General features: G+C 43.2%; 7 protein-coding genes across 7 annotated transcripts; 2 read left to right on the top strand and 5 right to left on the bottom strand.

The window, feature by feature from the left end:
* Positions 1–279: 279 nt before the first annotated feature.
* ATC70_012390 (uncharacterized protein) lies at positions 280–6,081 on the bottom strand (the record flags this gene model as incomplete). Its single annotated transcript, XM_064831563.1, has 1 exon — positions 280–6,081. One exon carries the CDS (start codon positions 6,079–6,081, stop codon positions 280–282), a length of 5,802 nt encoding a protein of 1,933 aa, XP_064677843.1.
* A 435-nt stretch (positions 6,082–6,516) lies between these two features.
* On the bottom strand, positions 6,517–9,495 carry ATC70_012389 (uncharacterized protein; the record flags this gene model as incomplete). Its single annotated transcript, XM_064831562.1, has 1 exon — positions 6,517–9,495. One exon carries the CDS (start codon positions 9,493–9,495, stop codon positions 6,517–6,519), a length of 2,979 nt encoding a protein of 992 aa, XP_064677842.1.
* Positions 9,496–10,050: 555 nt separating this feature from the next.
* Positions 10,051–13,692, bottom strand: ATC70_012388 (uncharacterized protein; the record flags this gene model as incomplete). Its single annotated transcript, XM_064831561.1, has 1 exon — positions 10,051–13,692. One exon carries the CDS (start codon positions 13,690–13,692, stop codon positions 10,051–10,053), a length of 3,642 nt encoding a protein of 1,213 aa, XP_064677841.1.
* Positions 13,693–14,347: 655 nt separating this feature from the next.
* ATC70_012387 (uncharacterized protein) lies at positions 14,348–17,717 on the bottom strand (the record flags this gene model as incomplete). Its single annotated transcript, XM_064831560.1, has 6 exons — positions 14,348–15,200; positions 15,274–15,566; positions 15,647–16,158; positions 16,242–16,934; positions 17,010–17,282; positions 17,351–17,717. The coding sequence occupies 6 exons, from the start codon at positions 17,715–17,717 to the stop codon at positions 14,348–14,350; spliced, it is 2,991 nt and encodes a 996-aa protein (XP_064677840.1).
* Positions 17,718–18,157: 440 nt separating this feature from the next.
* Positions 18,158–19,090, top strand: ATC70_012386 (uncharacterized protein; the record flags this gene model as incomplete). The annotated part of the gene is made up of 2 exons (XM_064831559.1): positions 18,158–18,907; positions 18,980–19,090. 2 exons carry the CDS (start codon positions 18,158–18,160, stop codon positions 19,088–19,090), a joined length of 861 nt encoding a protein of 286 aa, XP_064677839.1.
* Positions 19,091–19,568: 478 nt separating this feature from the next.
* On the top strand, positions 19,569–20,309 carry ATC70_012385 (uncharacterized protein; the record flags this gene model as incomplete). The annotated part of the gene is made up of 5 exons (XM_064831558.1): positions 19,569–19,610; positions 19,659–19,777; positions 19,842–19,866; positions 19,951–20,095; positions 20,146–20,309. The coding sequence occupies 5 exons, from the start codon at positions 19,569–19,571 to the stop codon at positions 20,307–20,309; spliced, it is 495 nt and encodes a 164-aa protein (XP_064677838.1).
* Positions 20,310–20,910: 601 nt separating this feature from the next.
* Positions 20,911–22,413, bottom strand: ATC70_012384 (uncharacterized protein; the record flags this gene model as incomplete). Its single annotated transcript, XM_064831557.1, has 1 exon — positions 20,911–22,413. The coding sequence occupies one exon, from the start codon at positions 22,411–22,413 to the stop codon at positions 20,911–20,913; it is 1,503 nt and encodes a 500-aa protein (XP_064677837.1).
* Between the last annotated feature and the right edge of the window lie 233 nt (positions 22,414–22,646).

Genomic DNA, 22,646 nt, shown 5'->3' with positions numbered 1-22,646 from the left:
ATACGAGCCGAATGCAATAATCGAGGATACAACACAGAACGAAGAGACAGAACCAAGAAACAAGAAGGCGATACAAACAGGTAGACAGGCAAAGCGATGGAAACCAATATGAAGTAAAAAAAACCGAGATGGTGCCAAAAAAAACAACATACATGGGGTATACGAGGAGAGGTTATCAGAAGATGATAGCAGCAAAGGGAATAGCAGATCGAAGAAAAACCTTGTAAAAAAAACCATATTCAGGCCAAAAAAAACAAATCAAGGACAAAAAGATCACGGCTATTGCTGAATGTTGTGGTTACGAGAGTTTGGAATCGACGGATAACGCAATGTGACGGACGGTCCTGCATGCTTACGACGACTATAAATCTTGCGCTTATTGACAGTGTTGGGAAGGAGTCGATTGGGATTCTTGTGATCCGGTGCAATGCGATCCCAGTAGTCGCGAATAGGTCGTTTGGAATCAAAATCGCTTTCATATTGCCAGGTATTGTCCTTCGAGGACGGATAACCTACCCAATTGACAAGAAACTTCATTCGACCAGTCTTTCTTTCAACGCGATGATTGACGATGGCTTGCACTTCATAGTGGCGAGGAAGTAAGCCTTTTGTAACATGATTGTCCGAGAAATCGACAACGCGAATGTGCTGGGTAGGCACATCACGGGGCAGCAATTCACCAGTAATGTCGGCTAAAGTATAACTACCATTGCGAGTATAGTTCTTGATGAAATATGGACCGAGCCATCTGGGGTGAAGTTTAGTTGATCTGACAGGGTCGAAGAGCATGACCTTTGAATTGATGGGATACTTCTCTTCAATGATCTTGTGATGCTTTTCGAAGCGCTCATGGTCGCGCAATTGTGTTTCTTTGATACGCTTATGGATGGCAGGGATTACCACATCCTTAATGTTCTGTAAGCGGGCATCAATGACTTCCTTGGTAGGATCCTCGGGTGTCTGGTCAGCATTAGGCAATTGAGTGTAATCCTGGAAGAGATTTGGGGCACGCCCAAACATGATAGCAAACGGCTGCGATTGATGCAATCTAGCGTATTGAATGTTCATGGCATACTGAATGACATCGAGATACTCATCCCATGCCTCAGGTTCTGCAGCATCGTGTGTCAATGATTTAATGATAGATCGTTTCGAAATGCCCACATACGCTTCGACAACACCATTAGCTTGTGCAGCGTACGGCAACGAGGTCAAGCGATCCATGCCACTAATCTGACTGAACTCTCTCATAAATGCTCCAACAAATTCAGAGCCATTGTCACTAGTGAGTCGCTTGGGAAATCCAAATAGACAACATACACTAAGCAATGCTCTTGCAACAGTGATTGGACTCTTATCAGGAAGAGCTCGTAGAATGGTGAATCGACTGAAATAATCGACAATGACTAGCAGGAAGTTATTGCCCGAGGTGGAAGTCGTAGCGAAATCACCTAAATCGATAGCTATATGATCGAACACATTGTCTGGCAACACGCTACGAGGAGGATGATATCCCACTTGGTAGATACCATGCGATTGACAAGCATGACAATCCTTGGTTACTGTGGCGATGTCATTGCGCATGTTGGTCCAATGTACCTTGTAATCATTGTGCAAAATCTTTTCCATTGAATTGATGCCCACATGACCGAGTAAATGCACTCGCATAACAAGCTCTAGACGATCCTTCTTCGGAGGAGTCATGTAATCAGCATATTTCATAGCACGTGAAATAAGAGCATTACAATCTGACTGTCCACCAGATGAACCATTGTATGAACTTTTGGCATCAGCAATCAGTTGATTCTTTAAATCTTGAGCGCTGACAGATGGCATGTTGTAGGTGCTCGCATCAAAAATATCAACATTGCTATCATTCAATTCCTTGGAATAATAGTGTGGATCCAATTCGGTTGGCATCCCAAAGGAAAGCTGCTGCAATTGCTTTCGATTGTTGAACTGCTTCTTGCGTTTGAACTGCGTACGATTGGAGTGATTGGGCTTAGCAAGAGAAAATTGAGTGACTTGGGACTCTTTGGCGTTGGTGAAGCCATGTTTGTTCTTTCGCGTAGGTTTACGCTTTTTTTCAGGTAGCATAATACTTTGATTGTTATAACGATTACCCCCACCCAGGTTATTGCCACCCTCGTCATCGTCAGAGGTGAATAACCGACTGAGTGCATCAGGTAATAGGTTACGCGTACCAGGGATATGAACCAGCTCATACTTGTAATCAAAGAACAGTTTTTCATACCACGTCAACAGCATCCTGTTGGGCGTACTTTGCGTTTGAAGCCAGATTAAAGAGCGATGATCTGTGTGCAAGACAAACTCAATACCGAAAAGCCATTTGTGGTATTTGGTAAGCATGTAGACAATGGCAAGCAACTCACGTTTGGTGGTAGAATAGGCCATTTCAGAAGGGGAAAGCTTACGACTCGCCATGACAACGTAATGAACCACGCCATCCTTGATGTAGTAGATGATACCACCGATAGCAGTAGCTGAGGCATCAGTAGCGACGTGCAGCTTGTAACGAAAATCAACTGGGCTGAGAGCGACTGGAGACGACAAAGCATTCTGCAACGATTTGAATGCCTTGGTGTGCGCATCAGTCCACAAACCAGAAAGGGATTTACAATTGCGCAATGCATCGAGAGGTGCTGCCAGTTCGCTGTATCCAGGGATGACATTTCGAAAGTAATTGCAAAACCCCAAGTACTTCATCAGCTGCTTACCAGTGGTAGGTATAGGCCACAGATGAAAATTGGTCAATTTGCGAGCGTCAGGCACAAGGCGGTTCTGAATGATGCTCCAACCCAGCACATGAGTACTGCGCTGAGCAAACACAAACTTGTCCTGGTTAATTTGGAGATTAGCCTTGGTCAGACGACGGATCACCTCAGCGACTAACGCAACGTGCTCATCCAGAGAGTCAGTGTACGTAAGGCACCCTAAATCGTCGATATAAAGTGACACCTGATCAAGCATGTCGGTAAACAAATTGGATATCAAGCGCATAGCTAAATTGCCCATGAAATTTACTCCAAAGCAAACCTTCCTGTGGACCCATTGCGTTTGCGTGAATGGATCGGTAAAGGTTAACTTGTGGCGATGACGTGGATCGACCAAGAAACTCGTGAAGAAACTTTTGATGTCGATGGAACTTGTCATGACAGCGCGGCTGTGACGAGCATGGATCTCATCAATGCGAGGCATAATGTACTTGTCAGTGGAGACCAAGATTTGGTTGAGTAGGCGAACGTCAGCAACAATACGTGGCTTGTCAAACGAATATTCACCATTAGAATTCTTTTTGGCAACGACGAGCAAAGGAGAATTCCAGCCATTATGACTTGGACTGCGCTCAATGACACCATCTCGTTCCCACTCCATCAACTGCTTAGACACAGCTTCCTTATAGACAACTGGAATAGGATAGGGAGCACGATAGGCAACCTTACCAGGGATTGTCTCGAGTTGGACAATCGCACCAGGCAAGTTACAATGAGTAGTGGCAAGATCAATGGCAGCATTTTCTACCAATAACTGTTCAATAGGTTTGAAAGCCTTTGCACGCTCAGCAGGTGATCCGTATGGATCGTTATTAGGCTCGATGTCAGGATCAATGGGGTCGGGAAGTCTGGGTCCAAGCTCTTCAAACCATGTTGAAGCAAGGCCAGTGATTCCAATCTGTAGATCAGGCATGATATCCAACCCAAGCAACATGGGGCAATCATCCGAATCAGTAAAGAAATCAAATATCTCAAATGTGTGAATAAAACTGCGTTTATTATACGAGATTTTAAGTGAGCAAGTGCCAATACGAGGTTTAACACTGTCTGTATGGCCTAACTGGACCTGACCATGAACAGAGCGGTTGATTTGAACACCAAGCTGGTTGGCGAAACGAGGGGAACAAATTGAAAATGTACATCCCGTATCTAAAACACCATATACCTTGTGCGATTCTACGACAAGCGGAATAAGAAGTGAATTAGACTTATTGACAGGCAAGATGGAACGTTGATTATCCTTACATTTGTGTGCATGAACTGCAGTATGTAGATCAATGTCCATAGGCTCAACAGCCGAGTGGCAATCACTTTGATCGTGACGACTCTGTTTAGCAACAGCAGCGGGCACCAACAACGAGGAACCAGATTCACTCGAGTTGTTGTTACTTTGCTGATCTTCCTGAACAACAACAGAATTACCAGTAGTAGGTTGGGCTTGAGGAGACGAAACAGACGATGACAACAATGCGGCACTGCGGCCACCATTGGTCTCAACAGCAAGACGAGATTGAGAACGCGGAGGGTTCTTTTTGATCACTTGCAAAAGCTCAACACAGTCGTCAGTGCTATGGGTCTTGCTATTTGGATGGTATCTGCAGAACTTGGCTGCACCAGCCTCAGACAACGAGCCCACAGTAGGATCAACAGCAGGAGCAGTTGCAATAGCAGTGCTACCAGCGGTGGTAGCAGACGACACCACGCCCTCTTGAAGGCGCAGCATACCAAAACGATGTAAAGTACTAGTAGGAGCATCACCAGTACGCACAGCCGTGTTGCACTCATGGGGACCAGCAGAGTAATTGTGGGCACCACAAGTACGGCATCGATCTGATGCCTTGGCATCCGCAAGCGACATCATGTAACGACGACCCGATGCTTGGTTGCTGGTTGGCATTGAGTTGGCACCACCTTTGTTTTTCAACTCTTCCAAGAAGAGCTTACATTCCGAGGTGTCATGGTTGTGAGGCTTTCCATGGTGGAAAGTGCACGACTTGGTAGCCTTGAAGTGAGGCTTGCCCACGCGGCCAGAAGAGACACCAGCACGAGACACAGCGGCAGGACCATCAGTAGATGAGGATGATGCCTTCATGGTATGTGAGCGGCGGGGGGACGCAACTGGAGCCCATTGTGATGCAGCAGATCCAGCAGCAGTGCGAGCAAAAGCGGGTGCTGAGATGGCAGCAATCTCATTTGCGGTCATAGTTGATAGTGATTCACGAGCGATACTGACGATAATGTCAACATCGTAACTATCAATGATGCCCTTGGATTGACGGATGGTGTTGATCTTATCCTTGACTACCCAAGGAATGGCATCCAGGAACAACTTAGCCAACAAGTAATCGGATGGGGCTTGATCCAGGGATCGACGACGCAAGTCAGTAAAACGATCAAGAAAGGCCTTCACGTTTTCACCGGGCAAAAGTTGAATGCTCAACAAATCAGACGCACAACGTTGACGTTCTTCCAATACGCTAATGCCATAACGAGCCTTGATAGCCGACTTGAAATCATTCCACGATGCAGGAGCAGTGCAAGCAGAAGTGAACGAGCCGTACCAAGTACGTTGTTCTGGAGACAGCATAGGTGGTACTAAGCGAGCATATTCCTTGTCGAAATCCATCTTGTAAGCGAACATGACATCCTCAAACTTCAACAGACAAGCGTCGACTGTAGGAAATATAGGGCTTTTGGGGTCGAATTCATCCATACCAACCCACTGAAATGCAGGTAAGTTGTTGGGAAAGAAAACCGGAACAGAGGCGCTCTTGTTGGATTTGACTCCATCGACTGAGGATGGGCCAAACGAAGCAGCAGCCGAAGAAACGAGGTTATCATTTGCAGTAGCTTTGGATGCAAGCAAACAATCTCGAATCTGTATGATACTTTGAATGGACGTATTCAACTGGATCAACCGAGCTAGGGCCTGGGCTCTGGCCTCCTCACTTTGCTCGAGGAGCAAGGTCGTAGAGAGAAGCTGAACTTCGGCGAGCTGATTGTCAACAATTAGCTTCAACTGATCAGTGCGACCTTGAAGGTCCACATCACTAGAAGATGAACTAGCAGAGGAAGGGGGATCGAGGTCCATCGCATCACTAGCAGTAGTAGTGGGAGCTTCGCCAGCTTGACCACCCAATTTCTGAGACGTTTCAGCGAGAAAAAACTGAGAAGGGCCAGTAATATCTACAGCCTTGGTGGCACTGGCGTCTGAAGGACGCAGCTCAGTGTTTCCAGCAGGCTTAGATTCGGAACTGGGGGATGTGGTGGTACTTTGAGCAGACATCAGAGTATACAAAATTGAGAGGTAGTAGTAGTAAGAGTAGTAGTAATGATACAATCAAGGTTTTGATTAAAAAAAATGATGAATTCGTAATAATAAGTCGATGATAATAATCAGTTGTCAACTGTATCTAAAACGAAAGCAAAGAGCTTCTTTATTACAGGGCATCTAGCTTGCTTAAATATGGTAGATCCCTGGTCAATGACTACTACGTTGAGATGGTATATAAATAGCAGGCCACTGGGGCCTTATGGATTGTTGGTATAGCTTGTTGAGAGGCCACCTAAGTCGGTATGTTTCATGTAGTGTAGGTGGATCTCGATATTTTGACATTGGGGAGATTGAATGTATTGTAGTTCCTGAGGCACCTGTGCACACACAATTGACTGGACTTGTAAACATAGATGTGATGTGATACGATGAACATCATCTATGCTGCTACACTGTAAAAGGTGGCTTGAGGAGAAAGTGAATGTAGCCTAAGATGCATGCTTGTATGCAACAGTAAGCTGTTACAAGACCACTAGTAAAATTGGCACCTCGATCCGTCACAATTTCAGAGGGACAACCAAATCGCATGACAATCTCCTCATAGATAAAATCCGCTACCGCTTCCATAGATGCTACTGGTACTGATCTTGCAATAGGCCAGTTTGTGAGGTAATCCACAGCCGTCAACAACCATTTGTTTCCGTTTCCAGTTGTAGGCAATTCACCCACAAAATCCAAATGCCAACGATCAAAAGCTTGAGGTATTTGCAGAGGATGCATGACATCTTGATGAACCTGATCACAGCGACTATTCAGCTGACAAGCAGTACAAGTTTTCAGCCAGTCTTGAATATCCTTTCGCAAACCTGGCCACCAGTACCTTTCAGTGAACATTTTTAGCATAGTCTTGATACCAGCATGGCCAAAAGCTTCATGATACTTGAAAACCAAATCAGCACGATCCGAGAACGGAATAAATTTGACTTGCTTTATGCTTCCATCCTCCATCTTGACTAGTCGATACACTGTTCTTTGGCGTACCACAAACTGATCCTCCTCTTTTTCCATGCGTTTTCGCAATGCATCTGATTTCATTTTTTCGTAGTTCTTGTCGACATACAGAATAGGCCAATCAGTCTTGATAGTATCAGACAACTGATTCCAAGCAGCATATAAGTATTCAGGTGCCAACGAAGGTATATTCTCTCCATTTTCCACAAGTAAATCTGGTTTTCTTGAGAGAGCATCCGCCACTTCGTTGTCTTTTCCAGCTTTGTACTCGATATTTGGCGAGAATGCCTCATAATCTGCAATCCAACGAACAAGACGAGGTGTTGGGTTCAGTTGAGACTTGAAGTAGATCAGAGGCTTGTGATCACTATACACAGTATAACCACCTTGACAACCGTCCACAAAACATCGCCATGTTCTCAAAGCATGGATGATAGCAATCAGTTCACGTTCCTGGGCAGGCAATTTTTGTTCAGCTTGAGATAATTTCTTGGATTCATACGCAATTGGCAACCAAGTAGAAGAATCAGGATCCTCCTGTAAAAGCACGGCGCCTACTCCAAAGTCACTTGCATCGGTTTCAATGCGGTATGGCTTGCTCATATCAGGTAGTTTCAATAAAGGAGATGATGTTAGCATTTGTTTGATAGCTTTGAAACTAACTTCACATTGATCATTCCAGACAATAGCACGTTTCTTAGCACCATTACCATGAGTCAATTCAGTAAGAGGAGCAGCCACAGAAGAGAAGTTCGGGCAGAAACGGCGATAATGCTGTGCTAATCCAACAAATTGACGCACCTCTTGCACATTAGTAGGTCTTGGCCAGTCTTGGATAGCTTTCACTTTCGATGACGATGGTAAAATACCATTCGCGGAGACCTTGAAACCCAGAAATTCTAGCTCACGCTTACCGAATTCACATTTCTTCAAGTTGACAATGAGCCCTTCCTTTTCAAAGATGGAGAGTACTTGACGAACGTGCTTGATATGGTCTTCTAATGTCTTGCTAAAGATGCAACAGTCGTCCAAGTAAACCAAAGCGAATCTGTCAATGCAATCTTTTAAAACTCCGTTCATCCAAGTTTGGTAACTGGGTGGAGCATTTGAAAGTCCGAAAGGCAGCACGAGCCATTCCCATTTACCATATCGGGTATTAAATCCAGTAAGTGGGATATCAGAGTCTTTTAGCCTAATTTGGTGGTAGCCGGAACGAAGATCCAGGCAAGTGAACCACGAAGCGCCTTGCAAACGATCCAGGCATTCATCAATGCGAGGCAAAGGGGTAGAGTTGCGAATAGTGACCTTGTTCAGAGCGCGGTAGTCAATGCACATTCGCATTTCACCATTTTTCTTCTTGACGAATAATACCGGAGCACCCCATGGTGACGACGATGGTCGAATGAGGCCCAGAGATTGCAGTTCGGTCAGTTGACGCTGCAATTCATCAAGTTCAGCTGGACTCATACGAAAAGGAGGTCTGTTGATGGGATTGACACCTTCAGGAACGTTGATCACATGTGAGAAATTTTGTCTGTTGGGTGGTAGGCCAGGTAATTTGTCTTGAAAAACCGTTGGAAAATCCTTCATCAGTTGATCTGTCCATACCACATTCTCTTGAGTAATTCCAGTACTTGCGCCATCCTTCTCTCCTTGATCCATCATATACAAGAAACATGCATTTGTGCCTTCCTCCTTCAACATTTTCTCTGCTTGAAGATGAGATACCAAGTAATTTAATTCAGGCGGTTGTTGAGTTGGTGTGCTTGACACACAGGAAGACGACGTGGGTGAGATAGTGGTTTTACCAGGACCACAACAAGACAAGGTCCACGTATCATCAAACCAATCTGCAACAGGCTTGTGTTCCTTGAGCCAGGATCTACCAAGAATGACATCGAACTTTGTATCAAAGACGAATGCTGACATTGGGCTTGTATGACCTTGCAAATTCAAATCGTAGACAATCTTTTCATTAATAGGAGATACATTGCCACCTGCAGTTTCAACCTCTCTTCCATGGATCACGCTACGATGGCCTTCAATCATGTTTGCAATTCTACCTGAGATGTAGTTTTCACTAGCACCATTGTCAATTAGGCACTTGACTTTGACTACACCCAGAGAATGTTTGAGTCTGACGGTTGCTCCATACAAAGGTAGAGTTGAGGTATTTGCTGCATTCAATAAATTTGTCAGGTACACAGAGTCAGTGGTGAGGTCAATGGTGGTTGACGTATCCAAGTCTTGAATGATAGGAGACAATTCCACAGGACGACGAGTATTTGAGTTCGCAACGACAGGGTTTAAATTCACCACTGGATTGTTGTCTGGCACAGGTACAGAGACATTATCCGGGGTAGTAACAGGCACAGAAACCAAAGCAGGAGAAGACGCAACAGAGGAATCCATCATGGCAATGACTTTGTTAAGCACAAAGAATAAAAGGATTATTATTTGTAGCTTATAAAAAATGTTCGATATTATAAAAACAAGAAAAGACTTATTTGAATAAGATCAGACACAAAAACTAAAGATTTATTGATGAAGACAAGAGTTATTCTATTTATACTAAGTTCTGAATGCCAAAGTAGCAATTTATCTTGTACAACGCTTATCACATCTGGTGAACCTCAGTATTTAGATAGCTGAGATGCACTTCACTTATCATAGCTTGTCCATGTTGTTGCACAACACAGACATATCTACCCATCAAGAATACCTTAATCTTTATAGACAGTTGTAGCCCTTCTGGCACAACATTGCCCCCCCAGATTCAGGTACTTCTTGTGGACATTTCGTAATCCCAGATTACAAAACATCATGACAATATAGCACATAAAGCACTTTCCAATAAATAATTACCAAATGACACTGCATCCGAGATCAGTCAGTAAAAACCTTGTGTAAAAACCTTTCATAGGACAAAAATGTAAGGAAAAGACTTGATCCCATCATGCTAGTAGCCATTTAAGACCTGTTTGATCTACCGCTCTGACCAATTTCGCGAGTAGTAGTAGTTCGCCAGTTAACTGTTTGAGGAGCTAACCTACGTTTACCAGCAGCCTTTGCACCTTCTCTTCGAGCCCAATACAGCTCAATGTGTTTGGCCGAATCAAAGTTTTTCACAGGCTCCCAAGTATCTTCACTAGGATCATCGAACCCTTTCCATTTTACCTTATACTCATAGTTACCAGGAGATCCTCTATGATCAATCACAGCTTGAATTTCGTAATGCTCTGCAGAGAATTCATCAATTGTGATTGGCTGAGGATTCGCAGCGACTTGGTACTTGATATGATGGGTAGGCACATCTCGACTAAGGAGTGCACCCGTCTTGTCAGCCAGCACATAGGAACCTTTATCGGTTATACTATGAATCAAATAAGGTCCTTCATACCGTTCATCTAACTTATTTTGACGATGAACATTTTTAATCATAACCTTACTACCAATAGGATAGGGTTCGGCAATGACCTTATGTTTCTTCGCAAAGTTAGCATGATCAGCATTTTGTGTATCCACAATACGCTTAGAAATAGCCGGGATAAGAACATCTTGTACAAAACGGTATCGTTTGTCAATGAGTCTGTTATCAGCTTTCTCCAAACGTTTGGAATAGTCCACCTTTGAGTAATCAGCCAGACCATTTGGTTGACGATTAAACAAAAGTGTATACGGACGAGATTTATGTAGCCGAGCATACTTGACATTGATGCAGTAATTCACCCACGGAATGAAGTGCTCCCATTGATCCCTCTTACCTTTTAACAACTTGATAGTCGTTAACTTACATATTTTGATAAATGACTCAGAAACCGAGTTACCCAATGGATTGTACCCTAATGACAGGCGATGGTCTATCCCACTGATGTCCATCATAGCACGGACCACCTCATTTATCCATTCCAGGCCTCTGTCTGAAGTCAACTTGATTGGCCATCCAAAAAGTGAGAAAACTTGAAGCATTTCCCTGGCAATTGTCGTAGCCTTCTTGTCTGGAATGCATCTTATCACAGTAAATCTCGTAAAGTAATCAGTAAGGACAAATAGAAAGTTGCTGCCGAAAGAGCTAGTAACACCCATATCACCGAGATCCATGCACCAATGATCCAAAGGTTGGGCTGCATTGACACTACGGAAAGGATGATATCCCTCTCTAGCGATATTGTACCTGTTACACTCGTCACAATCAGCTAATATTCTTTCTATGTCTTTCCGAATGTTCACCCAGTGAAACCCTTCATGATGAATTGCAGTTTCAATATGTTTGATCCCAAAATGTCCAACCAGATGCTGAGCAATGATCATATTGTCTCTTTCATTAGCAGGAGGAGTGATATAGTCAGCAAACCTAAGCGTACGCAATATGAATTCCTTTTGCTTTTGCGAGACAGCTGTGGTGGTGCCATCTTTGATAAGAGTAGCGTTTACCGCAGTGCGTGCATAGTTGCTAGAAGAATTAGATCGTAACGCCTTAGTTGTCCTGACCAAAGTACGTTTCATTGGAGGCGAAGGTGTGACAACCTTGAGTTTGTTTTTGGAACCCTTTTTCTTTCTCTTTACACTTTCACCACCATCAGCATAGTACCTGCCCCCCAGAAGATGTCGTGCTGAAGCATCAGCATCCGAATCTTCGTAAAGTCGAGATAAAGCATCAGGAATTACGTTAAGGACACCGGGCAAATGCACAATATCGAAAGTATAAGAAAAAATGGTCTCCCACCATCCAAGCATGAGTGCATTGGGGACTTCCTGTGTATTCAAGTAGATCAGACTCTTATGGTCCGTATGTAAGGTAAACTCTCGCATATACAGAAAACGATGAAACTTAACCAAGGCATAGCAAATCCCTAGCAATTCCCTTTTCGTAGTACTGTAGTTACGCTCAGAAACAGACAATTTACGAGATACGAGACCTACATATCGAATTTCATCGTTGACCACTTGATATAAAACCGCGCCAAGAGCAGTTAAACTAGCATCAGTAGCCAAGTGAAATCGAATCGAAAAATCAGGAGGTGACAGCACAAGTGCCATCGTAAGTGCATCCTTCAAGTCGGCAATCGCTTTTGTATGAGACTCATTCCAAACATCTGTTAGATCCTTGTACTGTTTCAAGCTATCAAGATCTCGAGTCAGACGAGAATAACATGGAATGGCAGCACGAAAGTACGACATTAAACCCAAGAAAGATGCCAATTGACGACCAGTGGTAATAGTCGGCCAATCTGCAATGTTGGTAAGTTTTCTACCGTCAGGCAGTAATTTACCATTAATAACACTCCATCCCAAGAGATAAATACTACGCTGAGCGAAGACGACTTTCTCAGGATTGAGCACCAAATTAGCATCGGTTAAACGACGAATTACCTCAGCAACCAACGCATAGTGATCTTGTAGGCTCCCATTACTACTGCATAAGATGTCATCTACATAGCAGGAAACCGAGTGATCACCATCAGTAGGAAACGAAGTAGAACTAGAGCTTGTATTCAAATCAGAGAGCAGTGTTTGCAATGTGCGTACAACCACCGATCCGACATGGCGAATTCCATAAGCAGCCTTTTTATGGGTGTATTGGATATTCGTGAAGGGACAAGTAAATGAAACTTTATGAGCTTGCTCTGGATCCAAACCAAAGCTAGTAAAGCAAGCATGGATATCGAGACAAGTATGAATCATTTTTGTACCAATGCTCTGATGGATATGAGAGATCAAAGGTAACTGTTGTTTGTCATCCACTTCCAAGATAGCATTCAGCTTACGAACGTCACACACCACTCTAGGCTTAGACATTGTGTAATTACCATCAGCGTCCTTTTTCTTTACAACCAACAATGGATGATTGAAACGTGTATGACTAGCAGATCTTTCAACAACACCCTCATCAAGCCATATCTGAATTTGTTTGGCAACAGCATCACGATAAGCTTCAGGCAAAGGATATTGAGCTCGCCAAGCGACAGCACCTGGTTTAGTATCAAGCTTAATAATCGAATCCGGCAGATTACACTGAGTATTCTTCATATCAATGCGCGAATTCTCTTCTAATAACCCCTTTAGTGCAAGTAGAAACGGCTGTCTCTCTTCCTCACTACCAAAAGGATGTGCGTTTGGAGTAATACCATCATCAATAGGGTCTGGTACACGAGGACCTGATTGAAAGCCATGTTGACTCACCAAGCCCGTAAGACCAATGCCAAGCTTGGACAAAATATCCATACCAAGCAACACAGGTACGTTTTCCTCAGAATAGAATGGAAATACTTCAAACAAATGGTTTTTATTTGATTTATTGTAGCTAATGTGCAAACGTACCGCACCTATTCTAGGCACAGTCGTTACTTCATGAGCCATTTGAACAAAGCTCTCATCATCATCATTAGCCTCAAATCCAGCAAGAGAGGTTCCTCCTAAGAATTGAAAGAACTTGTCAGTGACGCACGAAAACGTAGCACCCGTATCCACTAAGCCAAAGCAAATGACATTTTGAACCACAATAGGAACACAAATAGCATTGGTGGTCATAGTAGGTGGAGCACTAAATCTAGCATCGAACTTACATTGCTGAGCAAATATATTTTGTAGCGTATCGTCGTCCACAGACATGCTACACTACGGCCCAACTGATGTTCTCACAGAACATCGATGCGCTCTTTTGGGAACATCGATGTTCTCGTGAGCACCTCGATGTTCCCATATCAGAACATTTGGCTTTACACTGTGAAGATAGTTATCAGATATGCGCTTTTAAATGGTATGGTCAGACTTTTTGAGTTCTTTTGTTTATTTTTCGTACCGAACGCCAATTCGTAGCATCATTATCTACGAAGTTAGAAGCCTCCAAACTTGCTCAATTTGAAACAAATCAGGAGAAAAATCACGTGACCCGAGTTTCTGGTTACTTTGAGTCGCTATGTCAAAGTGGTAATATTCCTGACTAACAAACTGAAGGTCGCCAGTTCGAATCCGAGCAAACTCGTTTTTTCTTCGTTGGACGTTAACCTTGCTGGGTTAATTATGCTTTTCTCAAAATGCTTTGATGGTCAGTGATGCGGATCCTTTTCTTTTATTATTTTTTTTTATAATTATTTTGCGCATGCCTTCATGGACAACAAAGCTGTAAGAGGTATACAAGTATGATTAATGAATGTAGCTATGTATTGTATTGACAAATGTATTATCTTTTATTTCGTAGCCTCAAGTGGGTAGTTTTACGCGAAAGCAAAAAAAAAAAATCTGTATGTTGCGATTTCAATCCTCGTTAAAGGTTGCGAATATCGCCAGCATCGATCGACATATCTTGTTCAAACGCATGGTAGTTTGCAATGACGCTAAAGTGCAAGTCGTTATCCAAAGATTTCACCAATCCCACTTGCATCTCAACATCGTCAATAGAAATGACAGCATACTTGGGATCAATCACTCTCGGCACCCTTCTTGCAATTTGTTGTTCGACAGGCTCATTCATACGAACAAAAGGGACAGACCTGTCGTGAGAAGCAACACCATGATTTTTCATGGTTTCAACGAAAGCCAAAAAGTAGGTCGACCCATCATAGACATGTTGGAAAAAGAATATCACTCGCGAAACAAACCAACAGGAGACAGGGTGGTTAAGTCGATTGAGGTGAGTTGACCTAAACATGACCAGATGGTTGCTTCTACAAAACTCATGCATCTTCTCTCTGTATATTTCTGATCCTATGACAGTAGAACCGATTAGAGCACGATGGGCAACCTTGATCGTCATTGACAATGGACTGTTCAGCCTTTGAAGAGAGAATATCCTGCAATAGTATTTCGACAAAGCACGCTTGAATCTTGCAATTGGAACACCATGGAGTTCAGCACGATCAGTACCATCGAAGCCAAAATGATGATCCAAATTTGTCTCTTCTTGATCAGGTTCCCACAACTGTGAGCTTGTTAGAGATTCTGGATGATTGAGGTATGTGGTGGATGCATATGGCTGCGGTCGAATGCCTTGGAGGAACTCATTTGAGTCGAAGATCCTTTTCAGCTGGTTTCTGATTGCAACAATTTCAATCAAGTTGGAAGATTGCTTGCCTGTCCTTGACTTGCCAGTTATCAAATCACCAAACTTTCCAATGCTTCTGTAAAATGGATGATGTTGTTATGTAAGTAACTGGATGTGTGTGATAAACATAGCATGTATAGATGACTAACCGTTCTTGACTTCGTGAGGAGTAGGCTACAATTGGCCCCATTTCTCTTATCATCCACACTACATGTGTAAGCTGATGCATTACGGGACGGAAGACCGAAAGTGACAAGCACATGGCATCTCTCTGAGCTTTGCAGTAGTCAATGAAGAAGTCAATGCATTCATCAATCTCTGCCAACCTAGACTCAGTGAACTCCCATTGCAATGCAAGACAGACGCCTCTAACCAGCTTCATGATTGCTTTCCTAGCCTGTGGACTGGCTAATTCTGGGACAAAGAGAGTAGGTATGATGGTCTATTTCAAATCAGAATAATCAGATCCTAATTCACGCCTTACATGTGTACGTTTGCAGATTACAGTGGATCTGATCTTACCAGCAAATTATCAAGATAGTCAACACTGCGGGTGCCTCGTAGCTTCTCCACCAGATTCAAAAAGCTTCCATCAAATGCAACTGGTATATGTGATCTTGTGTCCTCAATTGCTTTGCCAATCTCGAACAGCCGTTGCTTTGGAATGAAAAATGGATAATTTTCTCGCTCCAATTCACCATCTGGATATGTGTAGAAGAACTTTGTGTTGTTCGGAGACAGGTCGACAGTGAGCATCTCGAAGAGTTCTGAACCAACACCTCGTGCTAATGTATGCATTTCTTCGAATCCAAAGCATTGGGGTGCAATGCATGACGATAGCTGATTGAAAAGGCTGACACCGTTGAATCCAAGGTTGGACTCAGCCCTCTCGTAATCTTCATTCGTACGCATGCTTCCAGCATTTGGAAAGTACATTCCATGGCTGCGATTATCAGGGTGCATACCACGCGAAAGACACCAACGACAGCCATACTCAGATGCATGATGAGCACACTTGCTCCAGTCAAACACGGCTAGAATAAAGCAGGTAGGTAAATCAATTTCATGTTAGCCATTGTGGATGCTGATTAGTTGCTTTATCAATCAGGATATTTACCTGGAGTATCACCACCACAAATTAGAGGATGAACCTTCAAACGAATTGGCCCAGCATCATTTGTTTCGACTACCATTCCATACGTAGAAAGCCACTGGAGCTCTGCCAAGATGATGGAAATGAACGAGTCAAATGATTTGGGCTTCTTTTTTCCTGGAAAGATACAAAGCTCGTGCGTGTACTCCTCCTTGTAACGCTTGTGTGGATCGTAATTGAACACCATCAGATGAATAATTGTGAATAGCCGATCACCTCTCTTTTCAACTACAAAGCCATCATTCATGATCGCAACTGCGATATCCAGGTCATTTGTGAAATGCGTATTCTTGATGGACTTGTACGTGGCGCCGTCAAATACGTCGGCAATGATAACATCGGATGGATTCTCTTCAAGGTCTCTGTTGTCGTAGGCATGTCGGTACCGAAGCTCCTCTCTCGTTATTGGATTCGCAACTAATCGTGATACGATGTCTCCAATTGACATGACTTTCATTGTTGACAGGGCTCGAAGATCTCCCCGTGCATCGTATCTTTCATGGGAACAAATATCACAAATTGTCTCCTCGTCGTCTACTTCCAATGCGTACAGCTTGCAGCCATTGATACACACATCATATTCATGGGATGTCAACGATGATTGGCGCTGAAGCATGCTTTGCACACGAGGGCCATGCATGATCTCCGGATTGCTTTCTATCAGTTCATGGGGGGAGGATCGGAAGCTGGTGAGTTATTGTATAAATGACATGTCATTGCAATGCGAATTACCTCGACTAATTTTTTCTGTATCTCTCAAAACAGTGTTCATCAACCTGACCAACTTTCTGTATGCATCCCGTGGTATAGCAAAATCATTGACGATATCATACAGCTCAATCGAAACCAGTTCTGTGGTTGTATATGTATTTTGGTTGATGTCTTCGAGGGATCTGCAATCGTAGAAGCAAGCCTGATCTTCTGCATCTGGGTCGACTACTCCAACTGTCTTGTATTTGACATTTAGCAAATCAAATTCAAGCCCTGGTTCTTCTGGATTGTCTCCTGTTATCGCATGTGTGGAATCCGCTATTGTGAGTATATACATCTACTTTAGCGCTGAAATTCCTTACCATTATTATCGACAATAGGCAGCAGATCAGCAGCACCCGGCGTCTGTTCAAAGCCTGCGTAGTCATAATCAGCATCGTCAGCAGCAGGAATCATTTCTTCAATATCACTCATGGCATCATCATCATGCAGCTGGTTTGCATGATCTGAATTGGCTGTGACTAGCGCACTGGGGGGAGATTGTGGCTGTATCAGCGTTGTTTCCACTGGAGGTTGCTCTTCCATTTCAACATCTTGATCTTCATTCAAAATGGGAGCACGACAGTTTCGGCGATGGTTGCGTAGAGCACGGGCACTGTCAAAGCTGGTATAGCAATTTGTACAGAAGGATGGCTCTGTTTCTCGTGATATACGGATTGAGAATGACATGTTTGGAGAAACCAAGAAAAATAGGCAAGTAAAAACAAATTTCAAGTGGCAGCTTTATATACTAATTCAAGTTTTATTTGCGCTCGCCAACAAATGCGTTTATCATCGTTTACAAGCAAGTGATACGTAGTCTTGCATATAACGTTTGGTAACTCAAAGTCCAAGATCAAGTAAGGAACGTGTTTCCTATGATGTGATATGTCGCCTCAGGCTACTTCTACGTCATTTCACTTTCAACATCATGTCAAATCGAGTGGTATTCACTGTGCACATATGCTTATACTATGGGCGTACAATGAGGTCAGCATTACTTGCATGAAGCCTGTGAACCGAATGACGTTCAACAACGTGGTGGTGTGTGCGCAACGAGATATACGGTACAACACAACTCTGAACATATCTTTTCTTTGCTTACTAAACTTTTATTATCAGCGCGAACCATGAACAATAACAACAACAACAACAACAACAACAACAACAACAACGCTGCCAGTATTGACTTCACCGCAAGACTCTTGCAAGAAATGATGGCAATGAGATCCGAAATCAGCCAACAAGGCGTACAACTGAACGTCTTGAATGATGGATTTCGACAGCAATTCATGTCGCCATTGGAAGACGCAGGCAGCGATTTGGCAACAAGAAGCATCCTGGATCCCACTTACAGAAGCCAGGTACTATCAAACAGCAACAGAAGAGGTCCTCGGGTAATTGAAGCAAACCCTACCGGCAGGGCCAGAGCTTCTCCTGTGGAGAGATACAACGCAATGCTCCAGCATCTACACAAACTATGCAATGGGGCATCTGTACCCGATTTGACACCAGGGCAGCTCAAATCGCGCAGGGAGAAGCTCCACCGCACAGCAAAGAGGGTCTTGGAGGCTATACTGGTGATGCATCCGAATATCTCGCATTGGAATGCCCTGGACCATGTGCAGGATGAACAGGTATATTACAGCCTGGCACTGGAGGAGCAGGCCCTGCAACGGGACAATCTCATGATTTGTCTCTGCAAGAAGCAGTGGTGTGCCAGGTTGTTGCTCTCCCAGGCCTTCAAAGCAAATAGAGCAAGCAGAAACCGAGCTGCTGCTGCTGATGCTGCTGCTGATGCTGCTGCCAATGTTGCCAATGCTGCCAATGCTGCTGCCAATGTGTCTTTGCAAGAAAACGAGGCAAGAAGCCATCTTCTGGTAAGTAGCTCCTATTATTTGTTTTGGCCATGGCTAACATCTAAGTATTGGAAACATTTCAAATGCTTTTAGGAGACTGAATCAGCAATTGTTGGAGACAGTGATATTGCCCAGCTTGCTCAAACTGCCGGTGTTGGTAATGCTGAGGATGATGACAACCTTAGTACTACTAGCAATATGTAATGGTGTGTGCGTTTGTGAGATCTTGTATATTTCATCCAAAATAAAATTACTTTGCTTTTGTACATTTGATGCTGCCTTGCTCTATTGGGATTTGAGATGATGGATTAGCTGCGATGCCACATTTAAAATCACATTTGATAGGTCACTTCAGCTTAAAAAGTTACTTGATTTGGTTACATCAGTCTGATACTGTGCATGATTAGAGCGTGTTTCTATATTTTTAGATCGAAACTTTGTATATTTAGGTCATCCCTTGAGAAAAAAGTGCTTTTGTTTCTCTTTTTTCTTCATTTTTCATCTATTTTCACTTTAATTCTATCAGCATAAGAGACATGTACTCTGTAGCAGCAAGAAGAAGAGGCAGCATTTACCGTCCATGGCTTTAAAGGTGGAGGCTAGGTTTCAATGCCATTGAAGAAGGAATACCATTTCAAATGTGCGCCGTGGGAAGCTTCATATCCCTGCCATAGTATCCAGGATGGAATCTTCATTTACACCCTTTCGAGACAACAAATTTATGGTATGTCCAATGCTTCTTGCCATATAAAAGCTAACAAATATCTTGTAGAAATGTAAAGGCGACTTTGCCAGGTCAATTTCGATGTCGCAAGTATGCCATTTGGTTAACCGTTTCCCTCCATCCTGCTGGTTCCATTTATCTGCTTTCTTGCTATCACTGTTCAAGTAGTAAGTCATCTTTTGCTGCATCATCAGGAAAAATCAGTCGTTACTCACCTGATAAGTTAACTAGTGCCAGCGTCGAGTGGGTCTGGCGGGTTTGGCTTGATAACTGAGCACATCTCTTGCATACTTTATGGATCCCCTTTTGCATCCAGTGAACAATGGCAGATGCTTCATAGTTGAATGATGCGGTCTATACATCTGATACTTCTGACGGCATAAGACGCATTAACATTCGTTCGATGTTTTCTTTTCAAGAATGTCTGCTCCCAATGAGTCGCTGCCTGGTGGTGTGCTGTACTTTCTATCTGTCTTGTGAAAGAGGTATTGTAGTCATCACGCCTTTGCTGGAACGCTTTACTAACTTGATTCAGTTCACATCTTTGCTGATAGGTACATGCACATCTTTGATATTATGCTGGCTTTTGTACAATTCGTTGCTCTACATGGAACACTGTTGATGGCTTCAACCTTTTCATTCTATGCTCTCTCTGGATCTCGCCTGGAAACATCACTTTTATATTGCCCTAAAAACTGATAATATTGGGAAACACGAAACAGTTCATACTGATCCAGGCTATTATTCTCAATTATCTTTGACTCTACTATAGCCTACAGCATGACCATTACCACTACAAGGCTTTACTATTGCACGTTTTTGGCACGTAGCCTTCGTTTACCCATTAAAATTAACCAATAATAAATGTATAAATATTTAAACCACAATTTCTGAGCCAATGAAAGCTGCCAATATTTAAACCACGAATTATGGGCCAATAAAAGCTACCAATATTTAAGCTGATTCAGACCTTCAATGATCCCATTTCAGCTCATCGATAGGTTCATGCGCGATCATGAATGTTCTCATTTGAGAACATGGATTTGCTCATTTAAGAACATCGATATTTTGATTTGAGAACATCGATGCGCTCATAAACAGCTACATTTGCTCTTATTTAAGAACATGGATGTGCTCATATGGGAACATCTCGGATGTTCTTATGAGAACATCGGCCGACTTATAATAGATCTTTAGGAACGCCGATGTTCCCATATGAGAGCATTTTCCACTTTTTGGGAACATCGATGCTCTCGAATGAGAACATAAAATAGATTCTTATATGAGCACCTCGATGTTCTCATGAGAACATCAGTTGGGCCGTAGTGCTACTCATCTCTTTTTCAAGAAGAATAGACTGGGCACGATTCACCAGGTCAGTATCCTCAAAGATACCATGAGCTTCACTCATCACAGCATCTTGGTCAACATCAACATTGTCACTACCACCAGAAGAAGGAGCAAGGACAACATCATCCACCGATTGTTCAGCAGAGGAGAGAGCAGGGGAAGAAGCACCTTTCTCAGCTAACGCACGATCAACACGAGCAGAGAGAAAAGCAGCTTGGATTGCAGCATCCATCGAATGTTTGCCACCACGTTTCTTAGTCATGGCACGCAAAACTTTTTTACCACCATTGCCCTGATGGGTGTTACCACCACCAGTACGAATAGCAGTGTTGCAGTGATGCATCTGCCCCTTTGGTCGAGGACCGTTACATTTGGAGCAAGTCCCTTCAGCAACATGTTCAGCAAATGTTTTGCCAAAACGATTAGCACCAGAACGTGGAGAGTTGGACGAGGGACCATTGGATCTCGACGAAGAGCTGCTTTGCAGAGCGTTTCCACTAGAAGAAGGTGCGTACCGAGACTTCTTTGCTTCGTTCGAAACAGGTATGTCAGCAGCGCGTTTTCTTCCATCAAAAACAGAGCCCAAAGATTCTTGACCCGTCTCAATAGCCATCATATCCATCTTGCGCACGAGAGAGGACACATAATCAATGTCATAAAATGACGATTCTGGTGCCTGACTCATAGCAACCATTAGCAACCTAGCGGTAACCTTGGGGAAAGCGTCAAAAAACACCATCGCTACGACACCCTTATCACTGATGTCAGCTCTATTTCTCAACGTCTTAAACCGCTCTACGAAACCATCAACGGATTCTTCGTTTCCTTTAGTACAACGAAGAAACTCCCTAATTCTTTCGAATCTGAGCTGTTCTTTTGGTGTACCAAAACGACCGATGATAGCTCCCTTCAAGGTAGCCCAAGACACAGTGGAGCCAGATGCTTTCACAAACTCATCAAGCCAATTGCGAAGATCGCCGGGAAGACAAGGAGGAAGTAAACGATACCAGTGTTCGTCAAGATCAAGCGTGCAACTGCTCAACTTATCGGAAAACCGGCGACAACACTCCTCAATGTTGGCAAAAACTTCCTTTTTTTCATCTTTGACACGTCCAAACCATTGGAACAAAGGAAGATCATCAGGTACAGTTGAACTATTAGCCGCACCTTGACTAACCACTGTTACTTGGGAAGGACTCTGGTTAGGTGTGACCATAGAGAGAGCTTTCTCTATAGCCTCCAAGTTAGAGCACTTCTTTGACAGGGCAGCCTTCAAAGCGTCGACCTCTTCGTCCGACTTGTACCCACTGTTCGCAACTTCAGCGATCAACCCATGAACCTCCTGACGAAGTCGCTCTACAGCTCCTCCGTATGAAAGCTCGCTTCCAACAGCTTGAACATCTGAACTCTTGTTCTGTTCTGCAGGAGACACAGTAAAATCATTCATAGTCATATTTTCGGTTTAAATTAGATAGGTAGGTTAAAATCTGGAAGATTCTGATTTACACGATCTTAAAAAATGTTAAGCACAAAGAATAAAAGGATTATTATTTGTAGCTTATAAAAAATGTTCGATATTATAAAAACAAGAAAAGACTTATTTGAATAAGATCAGACACAAAAACTAAAGATTTATTGATGAAGACAAGAGTTATTCTATTTATACTAAGTTCTGAATGCCAAAGT

Source organism: Mucor velutinosus (genome assembly GCF_035048745.1).
Source record: "Mucor velutinosus strain NIH1002 chromosome Unknown tig00001569, whole genome shotgun sequence".
Lineage (NCBI taxonomy): Eukaryota > Fungi > Mucoromycota > Mucoromycetes > Mucorales > Mucoraceae > Mucor > Mucor velutinosus.
This window is presented reverse-complemented; position numbering and strand designations above follow the sequence as displayed.